General features: G+C 35.3%; 2 protein-coding genes and 1 pseudogene across 4 annotated transcripts; 2 read left to right on the top strand and 1 right to left on the bottom strand.

Moving 5' to 3' along the window:
- Positions 1-2,415: 2,415 nt before the first annotated feature.
- On the top strand, positions 2,416-9,316 carry LOC107628972 (3-beta hydroxysteroid dehydrogenase/isomerase family protein). 2 transcript variants are annotated; one of them, XM_088509584.1, is made up of 13 exons: positions 2,416-2,518; positions 2,717-2,990; positions 3,329-3,418; positions 3,517-3,650; positions 3,759-3,929; positions 4,664-4,780; positions 4,856-4,935; positions 5,395-5,590; positions 6,098-6,215; positions 7,759-7,933; positions 8,334-8,490; positions 8,695-8,764; positions 8,851-9,316. In XM_088509584.1, exons 2-13 carry the CDS (start codon positions 2,735-2,737, stop codon positions 9,051-9,053), a joined length of 1,767 nt encoding a protein of 588 aa, XP_088365710.1. In that variant the 5' UTR covers positions 2,416-2,518; positions 2,717-2,734; the 3' UTR covers positions 9,054-9,316. The 2 variants fall into 2 exon arrangements, with proteins under 2 accessions (XP_088365710.1, XP_016187111.1); XM_016331625.3 differs by having other exon boundaries at positions 2,431-2,990.
- Positions 9,317-11,221: 1,905 nt separating this feature from the next.
- Positions 11,222-20,558, top strand: FPA (RNA binding protein). 2 transcript variants are annotated; one of them, XM_088509603.1, is made up of 6 exons: positions 11,222-11,685; positions 13,949-14,194; positions 14,454-14,534; positions 14,698-15,644; positions 16,308-17,667; positions 20,164-20,558. In XM_088509603.1, exons 1-5 carry the CDS (start codon positions 11,392-11,394, stop codon positions 17,650-17,652), a joined length of 2,913 nt encoding a protein of 970 aa, XP_088365729.1. In that variant the 5' UTR covers positions 11,222-11,391; the 3' UTR covers positions 17,653-17,667; positions 20,164-20,558. The 2 variants fall into 2 exon arrangements, with proteins under 2 accessions (XP_088365729.1, XP_016187112.1); XM_016331626.3 differs by having other exon boundaries at positions 20,096-20,558.
- A 4,133-nt stretch (positions 20,559-24,691) lies between these two features.
- On the bottom strand, positions 24,692-25,859 carry LOC110269344 (uncharacterized; annotated as a pseudogene).
- Between the last annotated feature and the right edge of the window lie 5 nt (positions 25,860-25,864).

Raw genomic sequence — 25,864 nt, 5'->3', positions numbered from 1 at the left:
AGGCATTATTATTGATGAGAATAGTTGGATAACCACTCCTAATTAGGTGTTGGATATGCATGCCCGTTACTGTGTCTTTAAAGCATTAATTAAAAAGTTCTACTTATTATTAGTAAAATTTTAGATTTTTCAGCAAATATTTAGGCCTACCGAAGACTTACCCACGGTATTCCTCAATTCGACAGTTCAAGAATTAATCTGTCGCGGATCTGAACTTCATTTAAAGGTTTGTCACTGGCCAATAGGTTGCTACATGCACAAGGCGGAATTCGAATCCCAACACTTACTTAAGTGGACGAGTGAGCTGACTACTCGACCAATCCAAGTTAGATAACTGTAATATAATAATTGATACCATGTGAGTAGGAGTGTTTGCGGTGCGATTTAGTTCGATTTTAAGGGAAATAGTCATCCGATCCGAACACCTAATTTATGTGCGGTGCGGTTTGAATTGGATGAACTTTTTTGGAAATCCGATCCGATCCGATTACAAGCGATTTGGATCGGTTTGGATTTGCGATTTTTTAAATGAAAAAATTAAATACATATAACAAGTCTCAACATCAAACTTTAAATAACCAACAATGACATAACAAGTCTTAACAATATCTTAAAAAGCCAACGATAACATAACAATAGAAATAAAATTATAGGTTAGTTAAAATAAATAAATAAATAATATTTTGAACATAAAATATTTATTAAATAATAATAATACATAAATAATAAAAAAATGTATAACAAATTGAACATGTTATAAGTATAATTGTAAATATAATAATATTATAACACAAATTGTGCGGCTTGGATTGATTGGATCGGTTATCAAAAATAGATCCGAAATCCGATCCAATCCAGCAGTTTGCAAAAAATAGAATCCAATCAAATTCGAATTAGTGCGGTTTTAATCAGTTTTCGGTTTGGATTGAATTGGATGAGCGGTTTAATTTAAATCGGTTTGGATTTGAACATCCCTACATGTGAGTAACCATACAATATTCCAAATATATTTCATTTGACATTACTCATACAAATTTGCAAGCTAAGGTGGCAACACATAGTATTTTTATCCCTAACTAATATTGGTTACATTTATCAAAATTACAAAATATTTAAAAAAAATAACTTGTAGACACTTTGAAAAAAGAATTATATGGACATCTAACAATAATAATAATATATTATGATAATAGTAAAATATTTGAGTATTCATTATCTGAAAAATCATACCAAGTTATAAATTAGAAGATAATATAATATATACATAGAAATTAATTCATGAGAGGAAAAACGGTTAGTTTGGCTAATTTTATTATAAACTAACGGAAACAGAGTATTAAAATTTAAAACCTCAATTATGGTTGTGTTATCAATCTAAAAATAACTACTATCTCTTTCTTAATATTAACTATAGCATTAACATGGCTATTTCACGTCATGATGCTAGCTACTATATATAATTAAGTTTGAAATCAAAATGTATCTCTTTATTATGTAATGTACTTTAAATGTAATGGTAGTTGATCCATTAGTGTTAGCATCATTATTATTATGGTTGATGGTTGATATCATGTAAGAGTTTAATTTTAATGGATTGATATTATAAAATATTTTATATAATTATATTTATTTTTTTAGATAATTATTTATATAATTAATATAAAAAATATTTATTTTTATTGATATAATATTACGTAATTAAATGTACGTATACAACTACTTTACACTTATAGTAGATTAAAATTAAATTTATCCATTTAAATGCAAAAGAAGGCCAACAACTTTATTCAGAAATGAGAATGAGGCAAAGTACAAACTAACAAAAGTCACTAAAGTGATTTATCATAGTAGTGACTTTAGACAAATTTTACTTTTAATCAGGATGTGAATATTATTATAATCATCATTTTGAAAAGACCCATTTTCATCTAACCATTGTTATGTTCAATTTTTCTCTCACAATGATATATTAGTGTGGCTTTGTAGTAATTCACATAGTAATGAAGGATGCTTTATTATGTTTAAGTGAGAATAAATTAAAAAAAAATGTAATCATATCAATAAGATTAATGGCATAATAACAATTAAGATTCTTAGGTCCTCAACTCCTCACTCAGCTGCCTTATTTCCTTGTCTAAGAGATGCTTTATTTAATTACAATTATTATATTTTCATAAAGATATTTTTATATGAATAGTAATAAATTTATAATTTATTAATATATTAAATCTGAATTAATAATTTAAATTTAATTATTTAATTAATTTTTATAATTTTATTAAATTTATAACTAAATTTTTATATTATTTTTAATTTTATAATTAATTTTTTGATGATATAAAAAATATTAGAAATAACCAAATATTTTTTATTTTACTACGGAAAGATCTAATTACGAATAATTAAACCACCAAAATTTTATTTTCAGACACCAGTTTAGAGTACTGTTTCCGAAAGATAAAGCGGAGCAACAGTTTCCGCGCCAAAGAAAAGATACCACAAGAAGAAGAAACCACGGGTATACGCTTCCGCTTATATGCTTCTCACGCCATCATTCAACAAAACTCTTCTCTCTCTCTTTCTCTCTCTTCCAATATATATACACATATATTTTTTTTTATTTCTCTTCTTTTGTTTCCATCATTATGCGTTGCGCATTGAATCGAACGACAAATTAAACCATGAAACGACATTGACGTTAACGATTTCTTCATAGTTTTTCATTTTATCGGCGATGGCGGCGGCGGTGGACGACAGGTTCGCCGATTTGCAGAACCCTAAGACGTGCGTCGTTTTGGGCGGCAGAGGCTTCCTCGGTAGATCGCTGGTACTTAAGCTTCTCAATTTCGGTAACTGGATCGTCCGAGTCGCCGATTCCGCCGAGTCAATTCAGCTCCACGCTTCCGAGGCTCTTCTCTCTGATGCTCTCTCTTCTGCTCGCGCCTCTTACTTTCACCTCGAACTTAGGGATAAACTCAACGTAGCCAAAGGTATATATGAAAACAAGACGCCTCAATCATTCCTCTTTTATGTTTCTGTTGATTCGAATAGTAATGTAGGAACGTGATCGTAATTCATCTTTACATCGATTTGTTTTTTTTTCTCTTAATTATTAGTATACCTGTTTCAATTAATTCATGATTTTGAATTACGTTTGCCATGCAGTTGTAGCTGGAAAAACAAAATGCTTATTTCTTAGATTTATGATTATGATATGTTTCGAACGTAAAATATTGATAACATGTTATAATCATATATACGAAAATAAACAAAGAGCTAATTTAGATATATTATATTGCTGACGGCTATGGAAATGCAAATTCTCCAGTTCTCGAAGGTGCTTCGGTTGTCTTTTATATGGATGTTGCTGGCTTGAATCCGAATGACTTCTATAGTTGCTATACTCTTATAGTGCAAGGTACATCTTTCTGTTTATTGGCATTGGTAAATTTCTTATTATGGTACAATTTTTGTATTTTTGTTCTGGAAGTTGACTTGTTTTGATATTTCGTTTAGGTGCCAAGAATGTCATTAGTGCTTGCAGAGAATGTAAAGTGAAACGCCTGATTTATAACAGCTCCGCGGATGTAGTATTTGATGGTTTCCATGATATACATAATGGAGATGAATCATTGCCATATCCATGGAAAGTATGGCTTTGTTGAGAGAGCTTCTCACTTTATTTTTTAATGAAAAAAAGGGTTAGATGTTTCTCATTTACAAACAAATGAGTGTTAATAGGTGGATGTGAATTGCAGATTGAAAACGTGTTAAGTGACTTTAAGGCTCAAGCAGAGGCATTGATCCTCAGTGCCAATGACATTGATGGCTTGTTGACATGTGCTCTTCGTCCTTGTAATGTTTTTGGACCTGGTGACACGGAGTTTGTGCCATTTTTTCTTGACTTGGCAAGATTTGGATTTGCAAAGGTGTTTTACTTCTTTCACCAATTTGTCTTAGTTATTTGTTGGACTTTATAGAAGATATTCTGAAATGTGCAGAACAAAATTTTCTCACTAGTAATGATAAACTTTACAAAAATATCTTTTCCGTCATTTTATTGAGTGTGAACTTTGAAATGAATACCTTGTGTCACTTTTGCAGAACACATGAAAATTGCTAATTAGTTTAACAAATGTCCCCCTTTTCCATATTTTCTCCTTGCAAGTCTGTGCCAAATGGACCAGATTAGCATTCATGGAACATCTTGGTATTCTACTTTTCATGCTTGTTTGGTTATTTTTCTCCAAAAGAAGGACCGAGATATTGTCATTTCAAAAGGAAAAATGAAAAAAAGTCCCCCCCCCCCCCAATCCTTTTCCTTTTCTAAAAGCCAAGGGTTTTAACATTTCGAGGGAAAACAAAAGACCTTCATGCTAAATCTGACTATGCCTTTCAACTTAGTGTCTTTACTGAAGCTTACCTGACCTAGTGAATCACTGGATCAGTGGTTGTGATTGATATTTCTGTCATGTCTTTTGTACTGAAGTTTTAAGACTTAGAGCTGTTTGAGCTGATACCCATTTCATATGCATATGTTTGTAAACATAATATTGTAGGTACTATCTTTATTGAAAGAGTGTATTCATATTAGTTGGCATGCAGGCTGTCATGTTCTCATTTATTTATCCATTTTTCTTTCGATAACAATTTCTCATTTCAGTATATTATAGGGACTGGCGATAATATGTCAGACTTTACCTTTTATGAGAATGTTGCTCATGCCCATATATGTGCAGAAGAAGCCTTAAACTTTCAAACAGTCTCTGTGGCTGGAAAGGTATAATATAATTCAATTATCCACTGTTATTCGATGTTCAATTCATGTATAACGGTGTTTACTTTTGATCTTCAGGCATTTTTTATTACTAATTTTGAGCCTATGAAGTTCTGGGAATTTCTCTCACTTTTGTTGGAAGGTCTTGGATATCAAAGGTAAAATAAGCAACCTGTTCTGATATATCATATATGGGTTGTTATGAATCCTTCTGATGTTTTCTGTTTATGTTTAACAATATTCACTCGGGAGAGTTTTGGGAAGGGGGGAATGACTTTGTAACATAAGATTTCCTCTGTTCATATCTTTGGAAAAGTGCTATCACAAAAACCATTGAATTAGCTCTTTCCTGCCAATCTAGGATATGTCATATCCTCTAGATCTATAATCTGTGTCTTGTAAAACTAGGTCTTGTATATTTCCTCCATTAAGGCACTGAGCAAAGTTGGCCTATCTCTTTGTTGTCTTATTGACATTCTTTGGGATATTTATATCTCTGGCTTGCTGCTTTATTCATTGCTGGAGGCAGAAGAAACTATTTCTGGTTGTTCTTTTTTGGTGGTTTATGGACTCTTATGCTTTTAACCAAGACACGTAATTACTTGCATTAATTGTAGGCCACTCACCAAACTTCCTGTCAATTTGGTGCAATTCGTTCTCTCAGTTTTAAAGTGGATGCATGACAAGTTGGGGTCCGGAGGCTTCAGTTATCCTTTGTTAGTTCATTTTTTTCAGTTAGCAACACACACCAGAACTTTCAGCTGCACCGCAGCTCGGAGAGAACTTGCATACTTACCAATAATCTCCCTTGAGGTATATATCACCATCTCCTTTCTTTATTTTTTTCTCTCTTAAATTTCATTCTTGGCCTTTTTAATATGAATTATGTCGGGGTATGACTGCAACCTTCAAAGAGGCCAAATGTGTTGCAATGGAATGATGGCTTACTGAAGAAAAGTGGCCACTTCTTTCCTGCATGCACAGACAATAGAAACAAGAAAATTAAAGTAGATGGTCTTCTTACATATATCTCAGTTTTTTATCATTTATTTTTGTTAATCTTGTTGTTAAGACATTAATTAAAGATGTATTCTTATAATTGATCAATCACTTTTTTTTAGATAGTATTTGACAAGTTATGAATGCTGTAAACAGTATACTTGATCAACCAGTAGCAATCACTTTCTTTTCATTTCTATGTTGCTTTAAAGTTTAAAATTGTTCTAACAGATATGATGTTCTATTTGGAAGTTTTCATATATGGTATTGAAAATTTTTTTCTCTTACTTTCTTTAATACTCCCTGATATGGATAACACAGGAAGGGATCGCATTAACCATAGATTCGTTCTCTCATCTAGCCAGAGAGCTATCTATTTCAGGATGCTGTGATTCCACTGAACAGTCAAAAGCAGCTAAACTGCTTGGAGGTGGAAAAGGTTGGAACATAATGCATTCTCTTATTTTACAATGTTATTATATACCTAAGCAAAGCAACTGTTGAATTAAATGGTATGGTTTGAGGCACATTGCATGGACCTCTGGCCCATCATGTTAGAATAGTGAAGTCATAATTTGCAAATCTCTTAAAATATAAAGATTGAAGAGAAAGCAATCCATTGAGCCAAGTGTCAAGCATTGGTTGATGGTGCTCATATGGTTCATCTTATGGTATGATGGAGCTCCCATGTCATGAATGTCTCATGTGAGTGAAGAGAAGTGCTTACTTTTGTCAAAAAGCACATAGTATGGGGAAAGAGAGGAAGTGATTACATGCATATAACAGAAGTGAAACATGCATCATCAGGACTAGCTGAATTTCACTATTAAGCTCATTATGGCATACATAGACTAGCATTAGTATTCCTTCCTTCTCTTCTCTATCTGATACCACAACATTAATTCATTACAATCAATTGTCTCCAAAAAGCAAACTGATTTGAACTTCTGCAAATTTTAAATTTCCCTCCTCGTCAATTTTATTTTAAAATGTGTTATCTCTAGTCATAACTATGGTACGACCCTCTCCAATCTAAATTAATTTCCATTTTCCTTCATAGAATAGACGCCACCAATCTATATTCTTTCCTACTGTAAAACTGTTGAAAATGACCCAGAAGTTTGATCTATTGGAACTGCATCCATGCATAACTTAAAGAGATGATGAATGAATATGAAATGGAAAAATACTCTTTCAAAATAAATAAAAAATCATACATATTAGCACTAGAAAATAATATGGTACATATTTGTATAAAGCTTTTCCTATCTAATAATGAAATTGAGAACTATTAATATTTTAAAAAATAAAGTCCTTGATAATTCCTCTCAACTTGATATTAACAACTATGGGTGTTTAAATTTGGTTTGATGTGCATAGTGCATGTACATATACCAGTTATGTTAACCCTGGCATCAGTACTAGTGCTGTAGTGCACCACCTGCAACAATAAACATCATGCCTATTGAATTGTGTAGTTCATTTTATTTTTTTATTTTTTTTTTAAAGGGAATGCTTAGCACTTGGCAAAAACTTAGAATGAGAAGTGACTTTAGGATCTTATGAAATTATGGTGCAACAAAAGCGTGAGAGAACAAAATTTTGGCAGCACACCCCAAAACTTTGTTTGTTTGTTTCTCTTTAATATAAAGGTAGGATGAAAACCTTTGTTCTTCACTCCCTTGCATACTTTGCCACCTTTGCTTCCCAGCATCCTCCAGATTGCATTAGTAGTTTATTTTTCCTTTATTGTTACTTTTGGTATTTCCATACTTATTGTTACTTGGAATACAGTTTCATGACAAACTCTGAAATTGATGAGCAAATGGGTTTATTTTCTGAATAAGTTCTTACAATCACAAGTTGTGCCCCACATAGTTAAGCTGAATCTTTGTTGATACACCTGTAATTTGTAAACTATTCTGAATCGTCTGCAATAACATTTTGTCAAGCCAAAATAATGTTTTCATTTGTTGTTTCAGTGGCTGATGTTTTGTTGTGGAGAAATGAAAAGACATCCTTTGCATGTTTCATTGTGATGGTTTTGTTATTTTACTGGTTTTTCCTCTCTGGAAGCCCTTTTATATCATCTGCTGCCAAATTCTTGATGCTTGTCACATTTCTTCTCTTTGGATGGGGTACTCTACCAGCAAACCTGTAAGTGCATGCTCATAAAGACTGAGGCTCTTATATTCCTGTCTGATTCTTAGAAAATTACTCATGCTGCTTTCAATCACCTGGCATTGCATATCAGAATTGTTTTAATTAGTCTGTTTCTTTGTTGATTGATGGTTCATCAGTTGGTCCTCCCTCAGTTTCTACCCAAACAACGTTTTTGGTTTTTGGTCATGGATTATTTACTTAAGAGTATTGTGGAGTGATATGGTCTGTATCTCAGCATAAAGATATAAGCTGGTCATGTCTAACCACAATTAGTGCCAAGCATAGGAGTTGAGCCATATTTCTACATTTAACTAATTTTGAAATTGTCTTGGGGTAGAATTGTGGAAAGGGAAAACTTTCTACAAGCACTAACTTTATGACACTTTCATGGCAGATTTGGGTTTCAAACAAAAAGGATATCCTCCTCTAGTTTTAAGATATCTAATTCAGAAATGAAAGGTTCAGTTACAACTACAGTGAATCAGTGGAACAACAATTATAAAACTATAAGGAGACTGCGTCAAGGGGAAGACTGGTTGACGTTCTTCAAGGTAAAAATTGTGACCTCCTTTTCCTTAAAAAAAATGGATATTAACTTCTTCCTTATTTAATTCAATTTATTTTGTAGTAGTAGTTGTTGTTATTATACGTTGACGTTATGCAAGCATTATCCTTTTATTGAGGATGCATGTATTCTGCCTTGGTTCCATCTTTTGGTTTGGTGGAGGGTTTAACTTTTCTATCTTCCAATGCAGATTGCAATTCCACTTTACTTTCTGAAGTTGATCTTGTCAGCGCATAAGTTGACGACATTTGTAGGGATAGGTATGGGATTCTTTTTTTGCAACTCTAGAACATTCTGATGGCTTCCAGAGCTTTCATTTTTACCTAGTCTGAATTGTGTTATGCAGGTTTGGTATTTGCATTCACTGCATTTTTTATTTACGAGCAATACCAATCAGAAATTGATTTATTAGCGGAAATTCTTTTCGCTCAATTGAATGCACTCATGAGATACTTGATGCGTGTTTTATCTGATTTGACTTCGCGTCTTCTGCAAAAATTTGGCAAGGCTCGGTCTTACAAGGAACCAGAAGTAAAGGAACTAAGATAGTCATAAGAGTTTTTGGCTTTCTATTACTTGTAGGCAAGAGTTGTTTCCCCAAAAGAAAAACAGAAAATGGCAGAGATGTAAACATCTTTTAGGAAATTGGAATGGCCTCTCCAGTTTTCTTTAAAGACAAACCGGACTGGGGAACTAGGCTGGAGATGTTGCTTCTGATTTTTGACATTATTGTGGTACTCTTTTTAACTGGCGAATCATTAATCTAATCGTTCATTGATTTGACATCAATGATCTTGTGCAAATGGAATAATGCTGATTCTGTTGTCTTTGTCCAAACTATAGTTTTGACTTTTGAGGTTCCAAAATAGAAACCAAATATGTTATAAACACCAAGTGTCAGCATAAGGAAAGTTCATTGAAATATGACAAAACATGTTAGAAGACTCGAGTAAACATAACCATTCAAAGCTTCGTCATAGGATAATCAATTTTATCCTTACAATTGAAAATTGAACGTGTGACATGGAATACGTCTTTTACAAAATATGCTAATTTTACAAAATAAAACCGAGGATATTAAAGATGGGGCGAGGAATTAAGATGAAGACTTTTGTTGGCTTATATATATATATATATATACTTTTTTTTTTTACCAAAGATATGAGACTCGAACCCGCAACTTCTTAATTGAATATGAAGAGACTATGCCATTTGAGCTATTACTCATTGGCTTGTTGGCTTATAGTTGTTTAAAAATTAAAATGACGCTCGTATAATTTCACATATATATTATAGTATAAATGATAATTTTTTTTATTTTTTTAATCAAAGGAAGATGTATTAAAAAAGATATACAAAAGATGTGTACGCACAAAGTGTATCTAATATTATTTATTAATAAAGTGTTGGCACATCCATATTGGTTAGCAAAAGTTGAATTTGGTTTTTCAAATTTTACTAGCATTTTAATTTGGTCTCAATTTCGTACATGAAGTTAGCACCTAAGTATATTTCAGTTACTCTAAGGCTACGTTTGTTTGAGAAGAAACGAGAAGGAAAGAAAAGGAAAAAAAGAAAATTAGAAGGAAAATAATTATTTTTTATTATTTAATTAAAAAAAATTATAAATTAGAGAAAAAAGTTGATAATATGAAAAATAGATGAGATTCAGTGATCTATTAATTTTTTTCTCTCTAATATTAGAAAGAAAAAAAAGAGAAAACTTATTACGTTTCTCTACTTCTAATATTATTCTCTTTTTTAAATATATTTTATAATACAAGAATAAAATTATTTTTTTATAACAATTTTTTTACTTATTTTTTATCTAAATATATTTTAAAAAAATTATTTAATTTTTTTATTTCTTTCCTTTTTACTTTTTTTTTAAAATTATTGGAAATGATGTTGGTCTTGGTTTTGGACTTTTGGCAGTCATTTATGTCATTTCTAGTCTCATTGTTTTCTCAAAACAAAAACATTATTTTCACTGTTCCAACACGATAAACATCAGTCTAGACTTCAAATCAATATTCAATTAATAGCTTAATGATAAAAGTATATTGAAGAATAATTTGATACATTCTGTCAAATTCGGGACCAAATTAAATTGCAAGTCAAATTTAAGTATTAAAGTGAGGTTAGTTTCTTTGGTTTGATACGGAGTGAATTGATTTTCAATTTTCACGCCAAATCTTTGTTTTTGATATTCATATCAAATAAAAACTAATCGTTCACAAATAAAGTAATATTACATTACTTACAAGACAATTTATCCAAATCAACATTTTTATTCACACACAGAAAGATCAATGTTTATTTTTGTTATAGAGACTTTTTAGATAGATTAATCTAGCTAGTTCATTTTTTTTTCATAATATTTTTCAATTCAAATTAAAAACTAATTCGTTATAAATTAAAATTCTATTTAAAAATTTATTGTTAATTAATTAATTGCTACATACCTAAAATAAAATTCAAAGAGCTCACTGCTTATTTAGCGTAGACTAATGAACTATTACATCAGTCTAGTTTAGAGACTTTAGATAGTTTATTTTTCAAAAAAAAAAAAAAAGTAATACTTGCTCTATCCGAACTCTCTGGAAACTTTCGAACCGGCCCACGGGCCCATTTGTTTAACGGTGTGACGCGGCGTAAATTATTATTTTATTTTATCTACCTTTTTACCCTCTTAAAAAAACACAAAAACCGAACAACGGAACCACCTCGATTCATACTCTCTCTCTCTCTCTCTCTCTCTCTCTCTCTCGCGCCCTCTCTTTTCATAGCAGAAAATTCCGTTCTCTCTCTTCATTTAGGGTTTCCTGCTTTCCTTCCTCCTTCAACTTTCACTCTCGATCCGGTTATTCCGAGTCTGTGCCTTGCAATGCCGCGTCCGGCGAAATCAGTGAGGCCGTCGCACGAAGGAAGCGCCGCCGCCAGGGATTCCGACGAACCTTCCAACAACCTCTGGGTTGGGAATCTAGCGCCGGACGTAACCGACGCTGATCTGATGGACCTGTTCGCGCAATACGGCGCCCTCGACAGTGTCACCTCTTACTCTGCGCGTAGCTACGCCTTCGTGTACTTCAAGCGCGTGGAGGACGCTAAGGCCGCGAAGAACGCTCTCCAAGGGTTCTCCCTCCGCGGCAATTCCTTGAAAATCGAGTTTGCCAGACCGGTTTGTTCTCGTCTTCTTTGTGCTCTGTTAGGGTTCATGTATTCTTATTCTTATTGTTTTTGTTATTGCAATATGAACCGTGTTATTATTGTTAAATTCCTATTTTCGGCTCTTCAAATTGCTCGATTATCTTTTATTTTTGTTTTTTGCGTGCATTTAATAATGTCTCAAATCGAATCCCTATTTTTTAACAATTATCCTATTTTGCGTGCATGACTGGGAATCAAATATGCGTTGAGGCAAATCGCCATTGCAATCGATTCAATTGCGTTAGGCTACGAAATGAGTTTTTAATTAGTATAAACTATTTTGTTTATTTCTCAAAATTTTTTATTATTATTAGTTATTATCATTGTTATTATTAATCAATTGCGGAATTCAGCTGATTTATATTCCACCGACTGGTGAAGCTTGTTCTGTTGTTTGATTTAATTTATTATTTTTAGTTTTAAAGAAGATCCCGTGTAGCTTGTTTTGTTTGTTTTGAAGACCTAACATATTTAAAGCAAAGTTTAATTAATTCGTTAAACTACTTATGCAAGGGAATGGATCCCTCTCAATTGTGAAAAAATATTGAGAGTGTAAAGTTTGATCTTTAACTTTTTATTGCTCTCTCTCATATTTATTGTTGGTCTCATTTATAAAATTATTAATGGTGAGAGATGACGCTGTACTCCCTCAATTGTTAAAAAACATTGAGCGGATCCATTTCCTGCATGCAACTGGTAATCGTTAGGGTTAACAATGACACTGGAAAAAGAATATGACAGTAAGCTAAAACATTATTATATAAATAAATATATATAAGCTGAAATCACCCACTACAAGCGAAAACCAATAGTACCGAGGGTCAAGGCTTCGTGTTTATGTTCATTACTTTCTGAAATTATATTCTTTTTATTGGGACATGGGAATTATGTATACACCAGGTAGCTGCAGCCGTGAGGGAAGTGCAATGACATAAATTACGAAATTGCATCAATGAAGTAAAACGAGAAAGAAACAACAAACTCCAAATGATAGAATGGACACAAATATTCAAACACAGTGAATAAGTGATGGTACAGTAACATAAACACTGAGTATTGGGGGGTTTCCCCGGTACCAGAATTAAAATCGGTGTTTGGTAGTAATTAGTGGCTAAAAAATATGCATGTGTTCCATTAACTCAAATTTTGAAAATTTTAATCATATTTAAATAAAAACAGGCCACAAGGCGCATCTGACTCCCCAAACCCGGCGGTTTTTAGCAATACTTGATTTGTAAGGTAAGCTAGAGCCAAATTGCAGTGTATGTGATGTTGCGGATAAGAGGCCCCAATAGAATCTGACAGACAGAATATATATGGAAACTTACGTTACTCATAAAACCTGAACTAAAACATTGATAGAGAAAATCCTACCTAAAAAATTCGAGCTCTTCAAGTAGATATGATTCTGGGCATGTCGTCTTTGTTTCAATTATATAATGGAAGTAACTGTAATCTAGAAAATAACAATAACAATGGCGCCATGAAGCTTGACAGTAATTATTCTATAGTATCGTGAACAATAATTATCTAATAGACCAAATAACAAGCGCACTTGAATTCTGATTAGCAGTAATATTCTTCTCTTGCTCTTTTAAATTGATTACGATCTTTGAAAATAACATGGAGTAATAGAAACTTGCTAGTAGAGCTTCTAATGGAGAGTTGATCAAGGGATGATGCTGCACTATTTATTTAGTCCTTAAACAAATGACAGCTCCAGTGATCGGTTGTATATTCTAATTAATGTGGGAAAGAATATGCTGGGGATGTTGATGAGCGGAGTGGAGTAAACACACTAAATAATTTGAAAATGGTTAAATTTTACCCTAAACGATGCTGATATGAGAAGCAATGCTAAAAAAATTCTAATTGTCCGGAGGTCTCTTCCACTATAACTGTTATAGTTTGTCATCTAGTTCATACAACAATTTTATCATAAAAGTAAAAATGTTTGGGTCAAGTGTGAGCTTTGCGTGATACAATTGAATCCTTTCTTTAGAAATATGTATTGCATAAAATAATTTTAGTAAACGATGATATTTCCAGGTTTTTGAGAAAGTGATGCGACTTTCTTTCTGTACATGATGTTGCCTTTTAGTTATTTATTTTTGGCCCAAGGTAGCTGTGACCGTCTTTGCATGGTTTACGTGCTAGAATTACATCCATATTGACGCCATGATCTGCATTTATCATTTTCTCTAATATGTGTTTAATGGAAAACCTATTTTCAGGCAAAGCCATGTAAACAGCTTTGGGTGGGTGGTATTAGCCCAGCTGTGACAAAGGAAGAATTAGAAGCCGAATTTCGTAAATTTGGTAAAATTGAGGATTTTAAGTTTTTCAGGGACCGAAATACTGCATGTATTGAATTTTTCAATCTGGATGATGCCACTCAGGCAATGAAAGTCATGAATGGGAAACGTTTAGGTGGTGAACACATTCGTGTAGACTTCCTTCGATCACATTCTACAAGAAAAGTAAGTGTAACATATAGATTGCTGGCCTTGTTTCTAGCTTTTTTCTTTTCTTTTTTTGCCAAACCTAGGCCCTGCTCTTACATTGATAAATATTAGAAGCTCGCTTTTCTATAGTTTACGCACTACCTTTAAACGTGTGCTTGGAGTTCTTTTATTTCGCATGGTCTGATTGCACTGTTTCTTTATACAGTTATCAAGATTTTTGCGTATTTCTTTGTTATTCTTGTGTGACCAATGTGTCCTTTTCGGATTGTTGTAGGATCAGTCGTCTGATTATGGACAGTTTCAAGGAAAAGGCTATGGGCCTACTGATCCCTACACTGGACAAAAAAGACCTCTGGTAAGTTATCTTCATTAAAGTGCATACCTGTCATAGTGCATCACGTACTTTTTAGGTTGACATTACACTGTAAAGTAATGCTTGCACCTTCAAGTACAATCACTGTTGTTTTCTCTGTATAAATAGCAGTGTACTTATAAATTGTTCTTCTCGTCTCAAACAGCATTCACAACCCCCAATGGGAAGGAAAAGTGATAGTCAACCCAGTAATATTTTGTGGATTGGCTATCCTCCTGCCATTCAGATTGACGAGCAAATGCTCCACAATGCCATGATTTTATTTGGAGAAATTGAGAGAATCAAGAGTTTTCCTTCAAGGAACTATTCATTAGTTGAATTTAGAAGTGTTGATGAAGCTCGGCGTGCAAAAGAGGGTCTTCAAGGACGCCTTTTTAATGACCCTCGAATAACAATTATGTATTCAAGCAATGAGTCTGGAAAAGATTACCCTGGCTTATATGCTGGTAGCGGTCCAAGAACCGACACGTTCATGAATGACCATCCATTTCGACCATTGCAAATGGATTCATTTGGTCATAATCGTCCCGTGGTTCCAAATAATTTTCCTGGACAGTTGCCACCTGGAGGTATTCTTGGACCAAATGCACAAATGCGGCCGTTTGGTCCTCAAGGGAGTCTTGAACCTCTTATTTCTGGTCCTGAGTTTAATGAAATGGGCATGCACCACAAATTTCAGGATGGTAGTTCCAAGGGTAACATGGGTCCAAACAGGAAAAGGCCTTCTCCTCCTGCCCCAGGGATGCTTTCTCCTTCTCCTGCATCAGGTGTCAGGCTCCCTTCAAGATCAGCTTCCGGTGGATGGGATGTACTTGACATAAACCATATTCCAAGGGAGTCTAAACGTATGAGATTAGATGGTACTATGCCTGTTGATGATGTTCCGTATCCTTTAAGGAATGTAGATGATCGTGTGTTAGGTATGGACCAAACATATGGTCTTGATCCGGTGAGCACAAGGTTGGGAGCTGGAGTACTTGGTGCTGCACAACCTGATGCTGATCATATATGGCGTGGAATCATTGCAAAGGGAGGGACTCCGGTTTGTCAAGCTAGATGTGTCCCTATTGGGAAGGGGATAGCTGCTGAGCTGTGAGTATAATTTTATTTGTTTTTGAAGTTTCTATTGAATTTTGAAATGTGAAGGTGGAAGATTGAAGATAGGAATGTTCCTTATGCGAAATCAATTGATAATTCTTGTATTTTTTTTTTTGACCCCCTTGCGCGTTTAACTTTCATTTTCACGGAGTCCATTATATCTTTGCCATGAACATATCTTTGCTTTGTGTATCAGCTTATCTCCTTGTTGAAAATGAGCATTGGCTTGATAGTGTTTTTAACAGAATTCTAAGATATCCTATCATGAAAATACTTAAGATTACCTCCAGTTTCAGTTTTAGCATTGGGAGTAGGAGTTGAGTGTTTGTTGAAAACCTGTTGTCATTATTGTCAAGATATGTAGATTCAATATGTAATTGCGGAGACCTGGAAAGTTTGATAAGTATATTTTTTACTAGTTCAATTCTGAAATGACTGACCATTACTTTTAGTAAATCTTGTTTCTTTTGTGCAGCAGGAAATTTCTTAGTGCCACTAATACTATATATCTTTCCCTACAACATTTCATCAAAAAAGATATTAGGGTCAATTTGAGTATTTTGGAAATGAGCCCATTGTATTTTGTTGTCTTGTCCCTAGCTGGTAAAATACATGTTTAGTGCAGTAATTGAAGTTTGTTTTGTTGTTCTGCTGCAGTCCCGAGGTGGTTGATTGTTCAGCTAGGACGGGATTGGATATACTCACAAAACACTATGCTGATGCTATTGGTTTTGACATTGTTTTCTTTTTGCCAGATAGCGAAGAGGATTTTGCTTCCTACACTGAATTCCTTCGCTATCTTAGTGCAAAAAACCGTGCGGGTGTTGCAAAATTTGCTGATAATACCACATTATTCTTGGTACCCCCTTCTGATTTCCTGACAAAAGTTTTGAAGGTCACTGGACCTGAACGTCTATATGGTGTGGTTCTTAAGTTTCCTCCAGTTCCAGGTAATACTCCAATGCAGCAGTCTTCGCATTTGCCTATACCATCAAGTCAGTATATGCAGCAGATTCCTCCTTCACAAGCTGAGTATGGATTGATTTCTGCAAAGGAAGAACCAGTTTTGCCAACAGATTATAACAGACTGTTGCATGATGAGTCTAAACTTCCTCCTAAACCAGTCTATCCGGCCACTAGTGGTCCCCCCTCACTTCAGGCTGGGCCTCCGGATTATCCTACTGGTTCCGTGTCCCAAGCTGGAGTTGGATTAACTCCGGAGCTTATTGCAGCTTTAACTAATTTAATCCCTGGAACAACTCAATCATCGACAATTGATGGTGCCAAGTCAGCAGTAGGCTCCTCGACTGTGAGGCCTCCATTTCCCCCTGTTGCACCTAATGATGGTAACCAATCTCATTTATGGAAACAGGACCATCAAATTGTTGATCAGTCTGTTCATCCTCCTCAAAATTTGGGGAGTATGTATAACATTCACAATGCTCACTATCAGCCTTATCCACCACAATCTGCTCCTGGCTTCCCTAGTCAAGTGGTCCCTGGCAGTTCGCATATTCAAGACACTGCTGCTGGTCTGCAGCAGCAGGGTGCTGTTTCGTCTAGACAGATGACTAATTACATGATACCTTCTCATAGTGGACAGGTAGCTGCACCCACCCATGTCAGTCAGCAGTATCAGGTTGAAGTCTCCCCCGGCAACCAAGGAGGATATGGAGTGCTTCAAGGGACAGATGCCTCTGGTTTATATAATTCTCAGGCTTTCCAACAGCCAAATAATTCAGTTGCTGCATCCACTCAAGTTCAGAGTGTTAATCCATCACAGCAACATGGTGTCCTGCCATATACACTGGACCAAGTAAATGCTGACCCTAACAGTCAGAAACTTCCTCTCTATGGAGTTGGTCAGGGCTCGACAGAAGTTGAGGCTGATAAGAACCAAAGGTACCAATCAACGCTACAGTTTGCTGCCAATCTTCTCTTTCAAATACAGCAGCAGCAGCAACAGCAACCCCCTGGAGGACATGGATCAGGAATTCAATAATGAGAATCGTCTTCTGTAAGTAATCATCTCCTCATTAGCTACCTCTTTTAGATAAATAAATTCCTATATATCATATTTATGTTCTTTTCCTGAGTACCTTTTTTTTTTGGTTGATATATGCTTTCTGGTTCCTATATTAATGTTTATGGGTTTAAGTTTCTGTCCTAAAATCCTAGACACCATAGGCACAGAGGAAACAAAAATAAGAAGACCATACGTGAACTAAGATAGTTAGGCTTTTGATCATTTATCTGTTTTTTGGAGTCTCGTCCAAATTTTGTGAGGGTCTTCGATAGATTACCTGTTTGGGCTGGGAAAGTGGGCATTTGAAGTCAAAATACAAGGCAAATGGTAGTTTGTATAGGCAATCTATGATTAGGCTAGGTAGTTTGCATGATAGTGGTAGTGCTATATAATAATTATTTTTTTTTTTTACTCGATACATAACTAGTTTTGGAGTACCCTAGGCTATCTTTATTGGCCCAAATATTTCTAGCAGGGGATGGAATAGGAAGTGGATAATGATGTTCTAATATGAAATCTGCTTTGCTATTTCTTCAATGCCAAGTACAGTGTGTTTTAGGTTGAGAGCTATAGCTGTTTTTCCAAATTGCAGTTAAGTCATAATGAATAATTGGGATGATTCTCTGCTTAGTTTCTAGTTTGTAATTTGAAACCCAATCGATTGGTAAAACCATCATTATGGCCACATGATCAATGTGGATAAATAAGTTGCTTTTGATCCACTTATAGTTCTCCTTATTTTATATGTTTGCAGTATATTGTGAATCTCCATATTGTCACACATACTATTTTATTATATCTGACTAATACGTATGCCATACATGTTTGTTTTTTTAAAAAGAAGTTATTGCTTGTTGAATGTTCAATAGAAACAAGTAGTATAACATAGAAACTTGCATAGATTCTTGAGCTTTGCTATGCTTGCAGTTGCATGGTAATACTTGCTTTTCTTAAAGTGTTTGTATCCCATTATATTTTAGCTGTAGGCTGGGATATGTTTTCCCTTGTTTACCATCCTATGGAATTTAGCTAGGAAAGGTAGTTTTAAGGTACTTCTTATCAGGTGGTGTAATTTGCAATATGTAAGGTATCTTGAAATGCTTCTAAAGATTATATGAAGAACTTATTAAATTTGTAAATTTAGAGTGTACTAACGTTCACTATTTCCCTAGCTAATCATTACCATGAATCGGCTAACTAAATCGATAACTTTGGTATCAGATGGCAATAACTTTCACTACGTTTCCTTCGTTGCCATTCAATCTTGATGATGCATAGAAATCACAAACTGCAAAGTTTAATGTAGTAATTGAACTAATAGGAGGATTAATGTCCTCTGCAACTCTGAATCTAATCTTAATCAGTCCATTGACTTGGTTGGGAGATCAACTTTCAACTGAGTAATGGCTTATGAAATTTCGGGCAGGAAGTCTAACTACACCGTACATATTATAGATAAACACAGTCATCCATTGTTGCGATTGTTGTTGTCGGAATTCACTGAATTCAACCTCTTTCCTCCCAAGTCCTAATATTACGACGAACCACATTAAACTAGCAAGTCAATTATTGGGGTTACTTGATTGGTTTTCCTTACTAAAATAAAATGCTAGTGACCTGTAACAATTATTGGGGTTGCAAACACTTATTTGTTTGTCATAATGAATGTTCTACCAAATCCCGATAACTTAGTTTGAGGACATTGGTTTTCTGTTTGTGTTAGTGTTCTGGTTTGGGAAGTGAGTCGGTTATCATTGGAGATGAATATTATTCGATAAGAATATGATGATGGCTAAGAAAGTTTAAATGAAATTCACTTTAAATGACTAATGCATAGTTGAGATGAAAATGCTTCTTGATGATTAAGCTTTTGCTGTTGAAAATATCGGAGCCACTTTAATTCGCGACCTATAACATCATATTATGTGTCCATGGATTGGGTGTATTGGTGCAAAATCACTTTAATCTGGTTTTAGGATGTTGAGATTATTGTATTTGTTGTCGCCTTGCCTTTCCTCGAACAGCTTGAGGTGATTATTAGTTTTGAAGAACATTACCTTCAAATCTAACGTTTGCATTCGGCAATACTAAAACCGCATTTTGTTCCCCCATACAGTACATTATTAGTGTTTAATACATGGTTGATGCTAGTAAGTATCCAGCGATCTTATGTTTTACCGAAGTGCTCAATGCGTAGAACACTTAAAAAGAATTATAATGTTTTACTGTCTAAACTAATCTTCTGGTTCATATTAATTATGTTATTTGGTCCTAAAACAAAGAAAGTAAGTTAGAATCTGTAGTAATCTGCGTCTATTAAGTATTAACATGACTGTTTTTACCATTACCCTTTTTAGTATTGAACGTGAAGGCAATTCATGCGCAACGAGATTAAAAAGTTGCTAACTATTTTTGACAGGTTTTGCAAAATCGCCATGATTACATTCCTAATCGTGTCGTTTATATTCCGTTCTCCATGACGCATAGGTAATGGAATCGCTCAAAGCAAAGGCTACGACTACTCCACCGATACAATGCAACGCCGTTGGTAGCCATTACAAAGTTGATGCTATCGTCTATTTAATCAACCACAAAAGGAACGTCTCTTTTTCTTTCCCCTTTTTAGTTTAGTTTTCGTTTTCTTTTTCTTCACCCGTTCGCTCGCCTTGCATCTTTGTTCTCTCAGAACTTCATAGATGTAAGGCTGTTTTTTGTCGTTTTTGTTTCTTTCTGGTGAATGTATATAATAAATTTTCCATCTTAAATGTAGCCCCAATCAGTTTTTTACCCCGCTACTCAGTTTCTGTGATTTTCCTAAATTGTAATCACGAACGTATTCGTTATTTGGTATTTTGGGCGTGTATTGCGGAACCGCGTGGAAAGGATTGTTTCTTGTATGTTTGCATGTAGAGTGACCAAATGGTATTGGTTCCAAGTTCAAACAGATATGTTGATGATGATAGCTTTAGCTGGGATATATATCATGTTAACTAATTTCGTCATAACTAAATATTAACAAAAGGTGTTGAAGGGAAAAAGAAAAGGAAACATGTAATTGCAGCCAAATGATCAAAGCGATATGTCAACTATTCTTTTTTGCACTTCAAGTTCCGTTATTCCCAGAGAATAGAAAAAAGAAATGAGTAAACTATAAAAGTTGCTCCTTAATTATCTAATTAACTTTGCTAAGAAGATAATGAAAAATCTAAATAATGTGAACAATGGGCTGCAGATTTAGCTTAATACATGTAAAAAATAAAAAAATACTCCACAAATTATGGAAATATGTAAAAAATAAAAAATTCCAGTTAGTTTTCGAAAAAAAATAACTATCTCAAATTTTAATTTACTAAAGTATTTTACTTCAATACATTTTTCTTTCCCAACTAGTTGCTACCCCTACCTTCATCAATAATCATCTCATTTCACCGTTGCTGCTTGGCTTGCCACACGCTGCCACCGACATCGCTCACCCAACATAGTTTAATTATATATAACTAAACTCAATCCAATCATAATAATCTTTCACGTAAAAATTAAAATAATCATCCGTATATATCTATTAAAATGACCATCTAAACTGGCCCTTTTCATAAGAGTGATGATCATAATTAATCAAGAACATAGAATGATGATGCCAAATAACTCTCAAACGTGTTCATCACCTTCTAATAATAATAAAGAAATAATGGGAAAATGTTTATGAGGTACGAAGAGAATGCAGGTTTCAGAAGTTCAAAGGCGTTGTTCCTCAGCAAAACGGCCATTGGGGAGCACCAATATACGCAAACCACCAGAGAATATGGCTGGGACATTCAAGACGGAAAGAGAAGCCTCATGGCTTACGACAGCGCTACCATCAAGCTAAGAAGCGGCGATGATCATAATGGGTCTGCACGGCCGGCAGCGGAGCAGAAAGGAGGATGCACGGGGCTGCTGCAAAGCGATCTGAGGTTGCTACGGAACGTCAAGCGGGACAAAGAGATGCTTCGGCGGCGTTGGCGGGAGGTTGGGCGGCGTCGGAACGAACGGCGGAGAAGTGCCAGCGGGGTGAGGACAGGAGAACAATGACGGCGAGTTTTGAAATTTTTAAAAATTTTAAAATTTAAAATTAAATAATTAATTAATGATCTAATTTTTTATTTTAATTTATTGTTTACCTTGTTTATAATTATTAGAGTAAAAGATAAATAGGTTCCTAACTTTTTTAAATGTGGACATTTTCGTTTCTCAAAATTTAAAAATACATTTAAATCCCTCACTTTATAAAACGCGTGACAATTAGACCCCTCCGTCGAGTTGGGGTTCAAAACGACAACGGAACATACTGACCTAGAAGGATAGTGTTAGGTGTCCGTTTTGATTGCTGAGGTGGATGGAGAACAAATTTTTAATGGACAAATTAGTCCTTGATGCCTAACATCTTGCCTCTGAGTTTCTGCTCAAAGACCCTCCTACTCTCCTCATTCGAATAAATACCCATAATCGTCCCTGAGATTCGCGTAAATACTCAATGTAATTCTCAAGATCCCAATTTTCCCCGTTTTAGTCCTCCAAATAGAGCTCCGAGTACTCAAAGTGGTCCCTGGGCATATTTCTAGTGATGAGTCATCACCGGAGCGCTGACGTGGCCTCTGTTTACCACACTGGAGGGTCCAATTTTCAATTTGTACCCACATTGGTCCCTCCATTTATATCTAACCCTATATCCCCAAATTCTCGTAAACTTCATCTCTTCTTCTTGTTCATCGCACTCTCCTCACCTCACCTTACCTCCCTCCAACATTTAGCCATTGCTGATTGTCCCAAGTTGAAGAATATGGAAGGAAAAAAGCTGCCTGCCTCTCTAATAAGTATACAACTCAACATCTGGGGAAGCCTTTTTCTAGGCAAACGATGTCAGATGAAGGATCTACAGCTTTGGCCCATAATCTCCCACATCCCCGTCATTCTTTGCTTAACACTTGTACCTTCTCATACAGGTTATCCATCGACCCAACAACACAACTTCTTCCATGAACGATTTCAGACACCTTCATTGCCTTCACAACCACACCATTCTGGCGGCCCCGATCTTCTGCTCTTGGTTGGCGTTCTCGTCCGGTTCCAACTAGATCACTACAAAATTTTAGATGCTTTGAATTTAATTTAGCTATCAAATTTAATTTTGTTAAGAAAATTGCTTACCCTGTATCAAAATTTATGATTTGCTTCTTCTATTTGTTGCTGCTGGATTCAGGGGTATTACTAGCAATCCCGTGGTACTTTACAATTTATCTTCATCTTCATCTTTAACAGCAAACTTCTTTTGTGTATTGCATTTAATTCCTTTACAATCTTCTTACTTGGCAGAATTTTGAAAGAGCTATAACTTTATCAAATGCTTACAGTGAACAGTTGAGGTAAGTTTTCTTTTGTACTTGATTTTCAATATATAATGTTTTGCATAGAATATAGATTTGAAGTAGGTTGTGATATACTTTTTTATCTACTTTATCTCTTGTGATTAAGCCAAAGGTATAAACTCTAGATAAAAAAATTTAGGTAAATTCTATTGAATCAAATTGTTGAACTCATTATTCTGATCTTCCATATTGAGAAAAAAGATTCAGACTTGTGATATAGAAATTCGTTGACTGTTAGAAACGTAATTCAAAGTGTAATAAGTTTAAATGTCACTGCAAGTTGTTATGCACATTATGATGTCACCAAAATTTTATCCTTGCAGCTTATAGAAGCAACAATATGCTCATTATTTTTGTGTATTTTTTAACAACTTATATTCTGTCTCGCTCAATACGAAACAGTAATCGATGCTTACTTGGATGGTCTTGAAGCTTCTGAGATGGCTGATCTTTCAAGGTTTAAAGTTCTGCTGCTTTCTACATTAGTAGAGTGGACGTTACAATTGACAAGAAACTTGAGAAAATTGGTAATTCTGAGGCTCTTGATTTTAGGAGAATGAACAGAGCTTTCACCTGCAGTGCTACTCTCACCCATCATCAACATGAGTAACAGCCCCCGATAGAAGAATGAGCAGAGTGTGATGAACAAGAATAAGAGATGAAGTTTACAAAAAATTGGGGATTTATGGTTAAATATAAAAGGAGGGACCAATGTGGGTACAAATTGAAAATTGGCCAGCTCAGATAGCTGTTGGACCCCTCCAGCGTGGCAAACAGAGGCCACGTCAGCGCTCCGGTGATGACTCATCACCAGAAATATGCCTAGGGACCACTTTGAGTACTCGAAGCTCTATCTGGAGGACTAAAATGGGGAAATCGGGATCTTGAGGATTACATTGAGTATTTACGCGAATCTCAGGGACGACTATGGGTATTTACTCCTTCTCATTCTGATTATTTTGAAACTTGTTCATAGCTTGCTCCAATTGATTCAAAACCTCCATTTCACTATACAAATTCTTAGTGTTACTAACATACCTATCCATCTTCCTCACCATACCTTCCATAGTTCCATATGCTTAACCAAGAACCTTAATTCATTGACATCTATGACCCCACTCACAATATCACCATACACATGCTCAAATCCCTGCAATGCAAGAACAGAACACTTCTTCCCTAACCTAGAAACGACGCCGGCGACACGGTTCAACTCGTCGTGCTTCTCGGCGAGAGCAAGGTCGAGGAGATAGGAATGGTCGGAGGAAACGAGGCTCCTAAAAACTTCAGAGGTCAAGATCTCATTCCTGAGCCTCGAGATCTCAGAATCCGGAAGGGATTTGTGAAGGTGAACCGTTTTGGACATGACATTGGCTACTTCAAAAGAAAGAATGTCAATGGTTACCTTATCGTTGTTCTTGATGGTGCTGCTATGTTGCTGCTGCTTCCTCTTTCCGAAGAAGAAGGGTGTGCTTGAGGTTGGAACTGACTTGTTTACCCATCTTCACAAACCAGGCCTCTGCAATCATGCTCCCTCCTCTAAAATTGGTCTTCACTGAATTAATATTTACCAAGTGTTTTTTGCTTTTTCTTTGTTGCCATGGTTCTCATCATTGACAATGAATTGTGGTCTTAGAGACATTGAAATTAGGGGAAATTAACCAGTTTGAGATACTAGCATCAACTGTAACTTGAGGCAACAGAGGTTTAGACTAAAGGACACTTGATTTCATGCTTAAACAAGGTGAGAAATTCGAGCGAGCTTCAGTGGTGGTCGAGGGTATGCTTGGAACGTTCTCCTTCCTCCTGTGCTTACTTGATGGAACTTTTGCTTTGATTGCTTTCCACTGAGTTAGGTTCTCTACAGGGCTCAGAACAGAATGCATGTTTGTGCTTCTGTCTCTTCCACTCGCATCAATTGGCATCTGATTCCTTGTCCTGCCTTCGGCCGCAGAAGAGTTGGACGAATCGGGCAACTCCTTCAGCCTCATCATTCTCTAAACTATTGTCACTACTACCATCATCACAATCATATCCATCATCAAACTCTTCATCATCCTCATAGTCATCGATGTCAGATTTCTCATAGTCAACATCTTCCTCCTCGCCGATATCTTCGCTGCAGTTATAATATCTGTAATTTGGAGGGTATGTCACTGTCAAGGATGCAGATCCTTCTCCGGAGATGGAAGGTGGATTCGAGTTCTTCTTTGTTGGTTCTGCAGCATTGTTTTGGTGTTCTTCTTCCTCGTTATCTAGTACCTTATAAGCTGTGGGATCAGGCTCATATATCTGAACATTCGGATTAAATGTAACTTTCTTCTTCTTCTTCTTGCTTTTGACATTATTCTACTCCTTACATTCATCTCTTTTTCTAACAAATAAATAAGTGAATTCGTTGATGAGTAAATAAACAATCTAGTGTATGCAAGAAAGAGTAAGGGCTTGACTAATTTATGAACATTTTTAATGGATAATGGAGAGAGGACCAAAGCGGTGTCGTTTTTGAAGAGTGTGAAGAGGGATGTAACTATGTAATGTTGGCAGATAGGGTTTCTGAACGGCGGATGAAATCGGCGTAGGAGAGGTGGCGGCCGACGGCAGAGTCGATGAGAGCGGTGACGGAGTCGGACCAAGGGAAGTTGCGACGGAGAGAGAGAATGTATGATGGCCGCAAAGACTAATTTGTCCATTAAAAATTTGTTCTCCATCCACGTCAGCAACCAAAACGGACACCTGACTCTCTACCCCTTCCAGGTCAGCATGTTCTGTTACCATTTTGA

Source organism: Arachis ipaensis, chromosome B3 (assembly GCF_059453495.1).
Source record: "Arachis ipaensis isolate K30076 ecotype BB chromosome B3, ASM5945349v1, whole genome shotgun sequence".
Lineage (NCBI taxonomy): Eukaryota > Viridiplantae > Streptophyta > Magnoliopsida > Fabales > Fabaceae > Arachis > Arachis ipaensis.
This window is presented reverse-complemented; position numbering and strand designations above follow the sequence as displayed.

Bases quoted from the DNA above. Each gene is read 5' to 3' on its own strand.
- LOC107628972 (XM_088509584.1), top strand. From the start codon at position 2,735: ATGGCGGCGGCGGTGGACGACAGGTTCGCCGATTTGCAGAACCCTAAG. The intron at 2,991-3,328 runs GTATATATGAAA...CAAATTCTCCAG, and splicing joins TAAACTCAACGTAGCCAAAG to TTCTCGAAGGTGCTTCGGTT. The intron at 8,765-8,850 runs GTATGGGATTCT...TGTGTTATGCAG, and splicing joins GACGACATTTGTAGGGATAG to GTTTGGTATTTGCATTCACT.
- FPA (XM_088509603.1), top strand. From the start codon at position 11,392: ATGCCGCGTCCGGCGAAATCAGTGAGGCCGTCGCACGAAGGAAGCGCC. The intron at 14,195-14,453 runs GTAAGTGTAACA...GGATTGTTGTAG, and splicing joins GATCACATTCTACAAGAAAA to GATCAGTCGTCTGATTATGG. The intron at 15,645-16,307 runs GTGAGTATAATT...GTTCTGCTGCAG, and splicing joins AAGGGGATAGCTGCTGAGCT to TCCCGAGGTGGTTGATTGTT.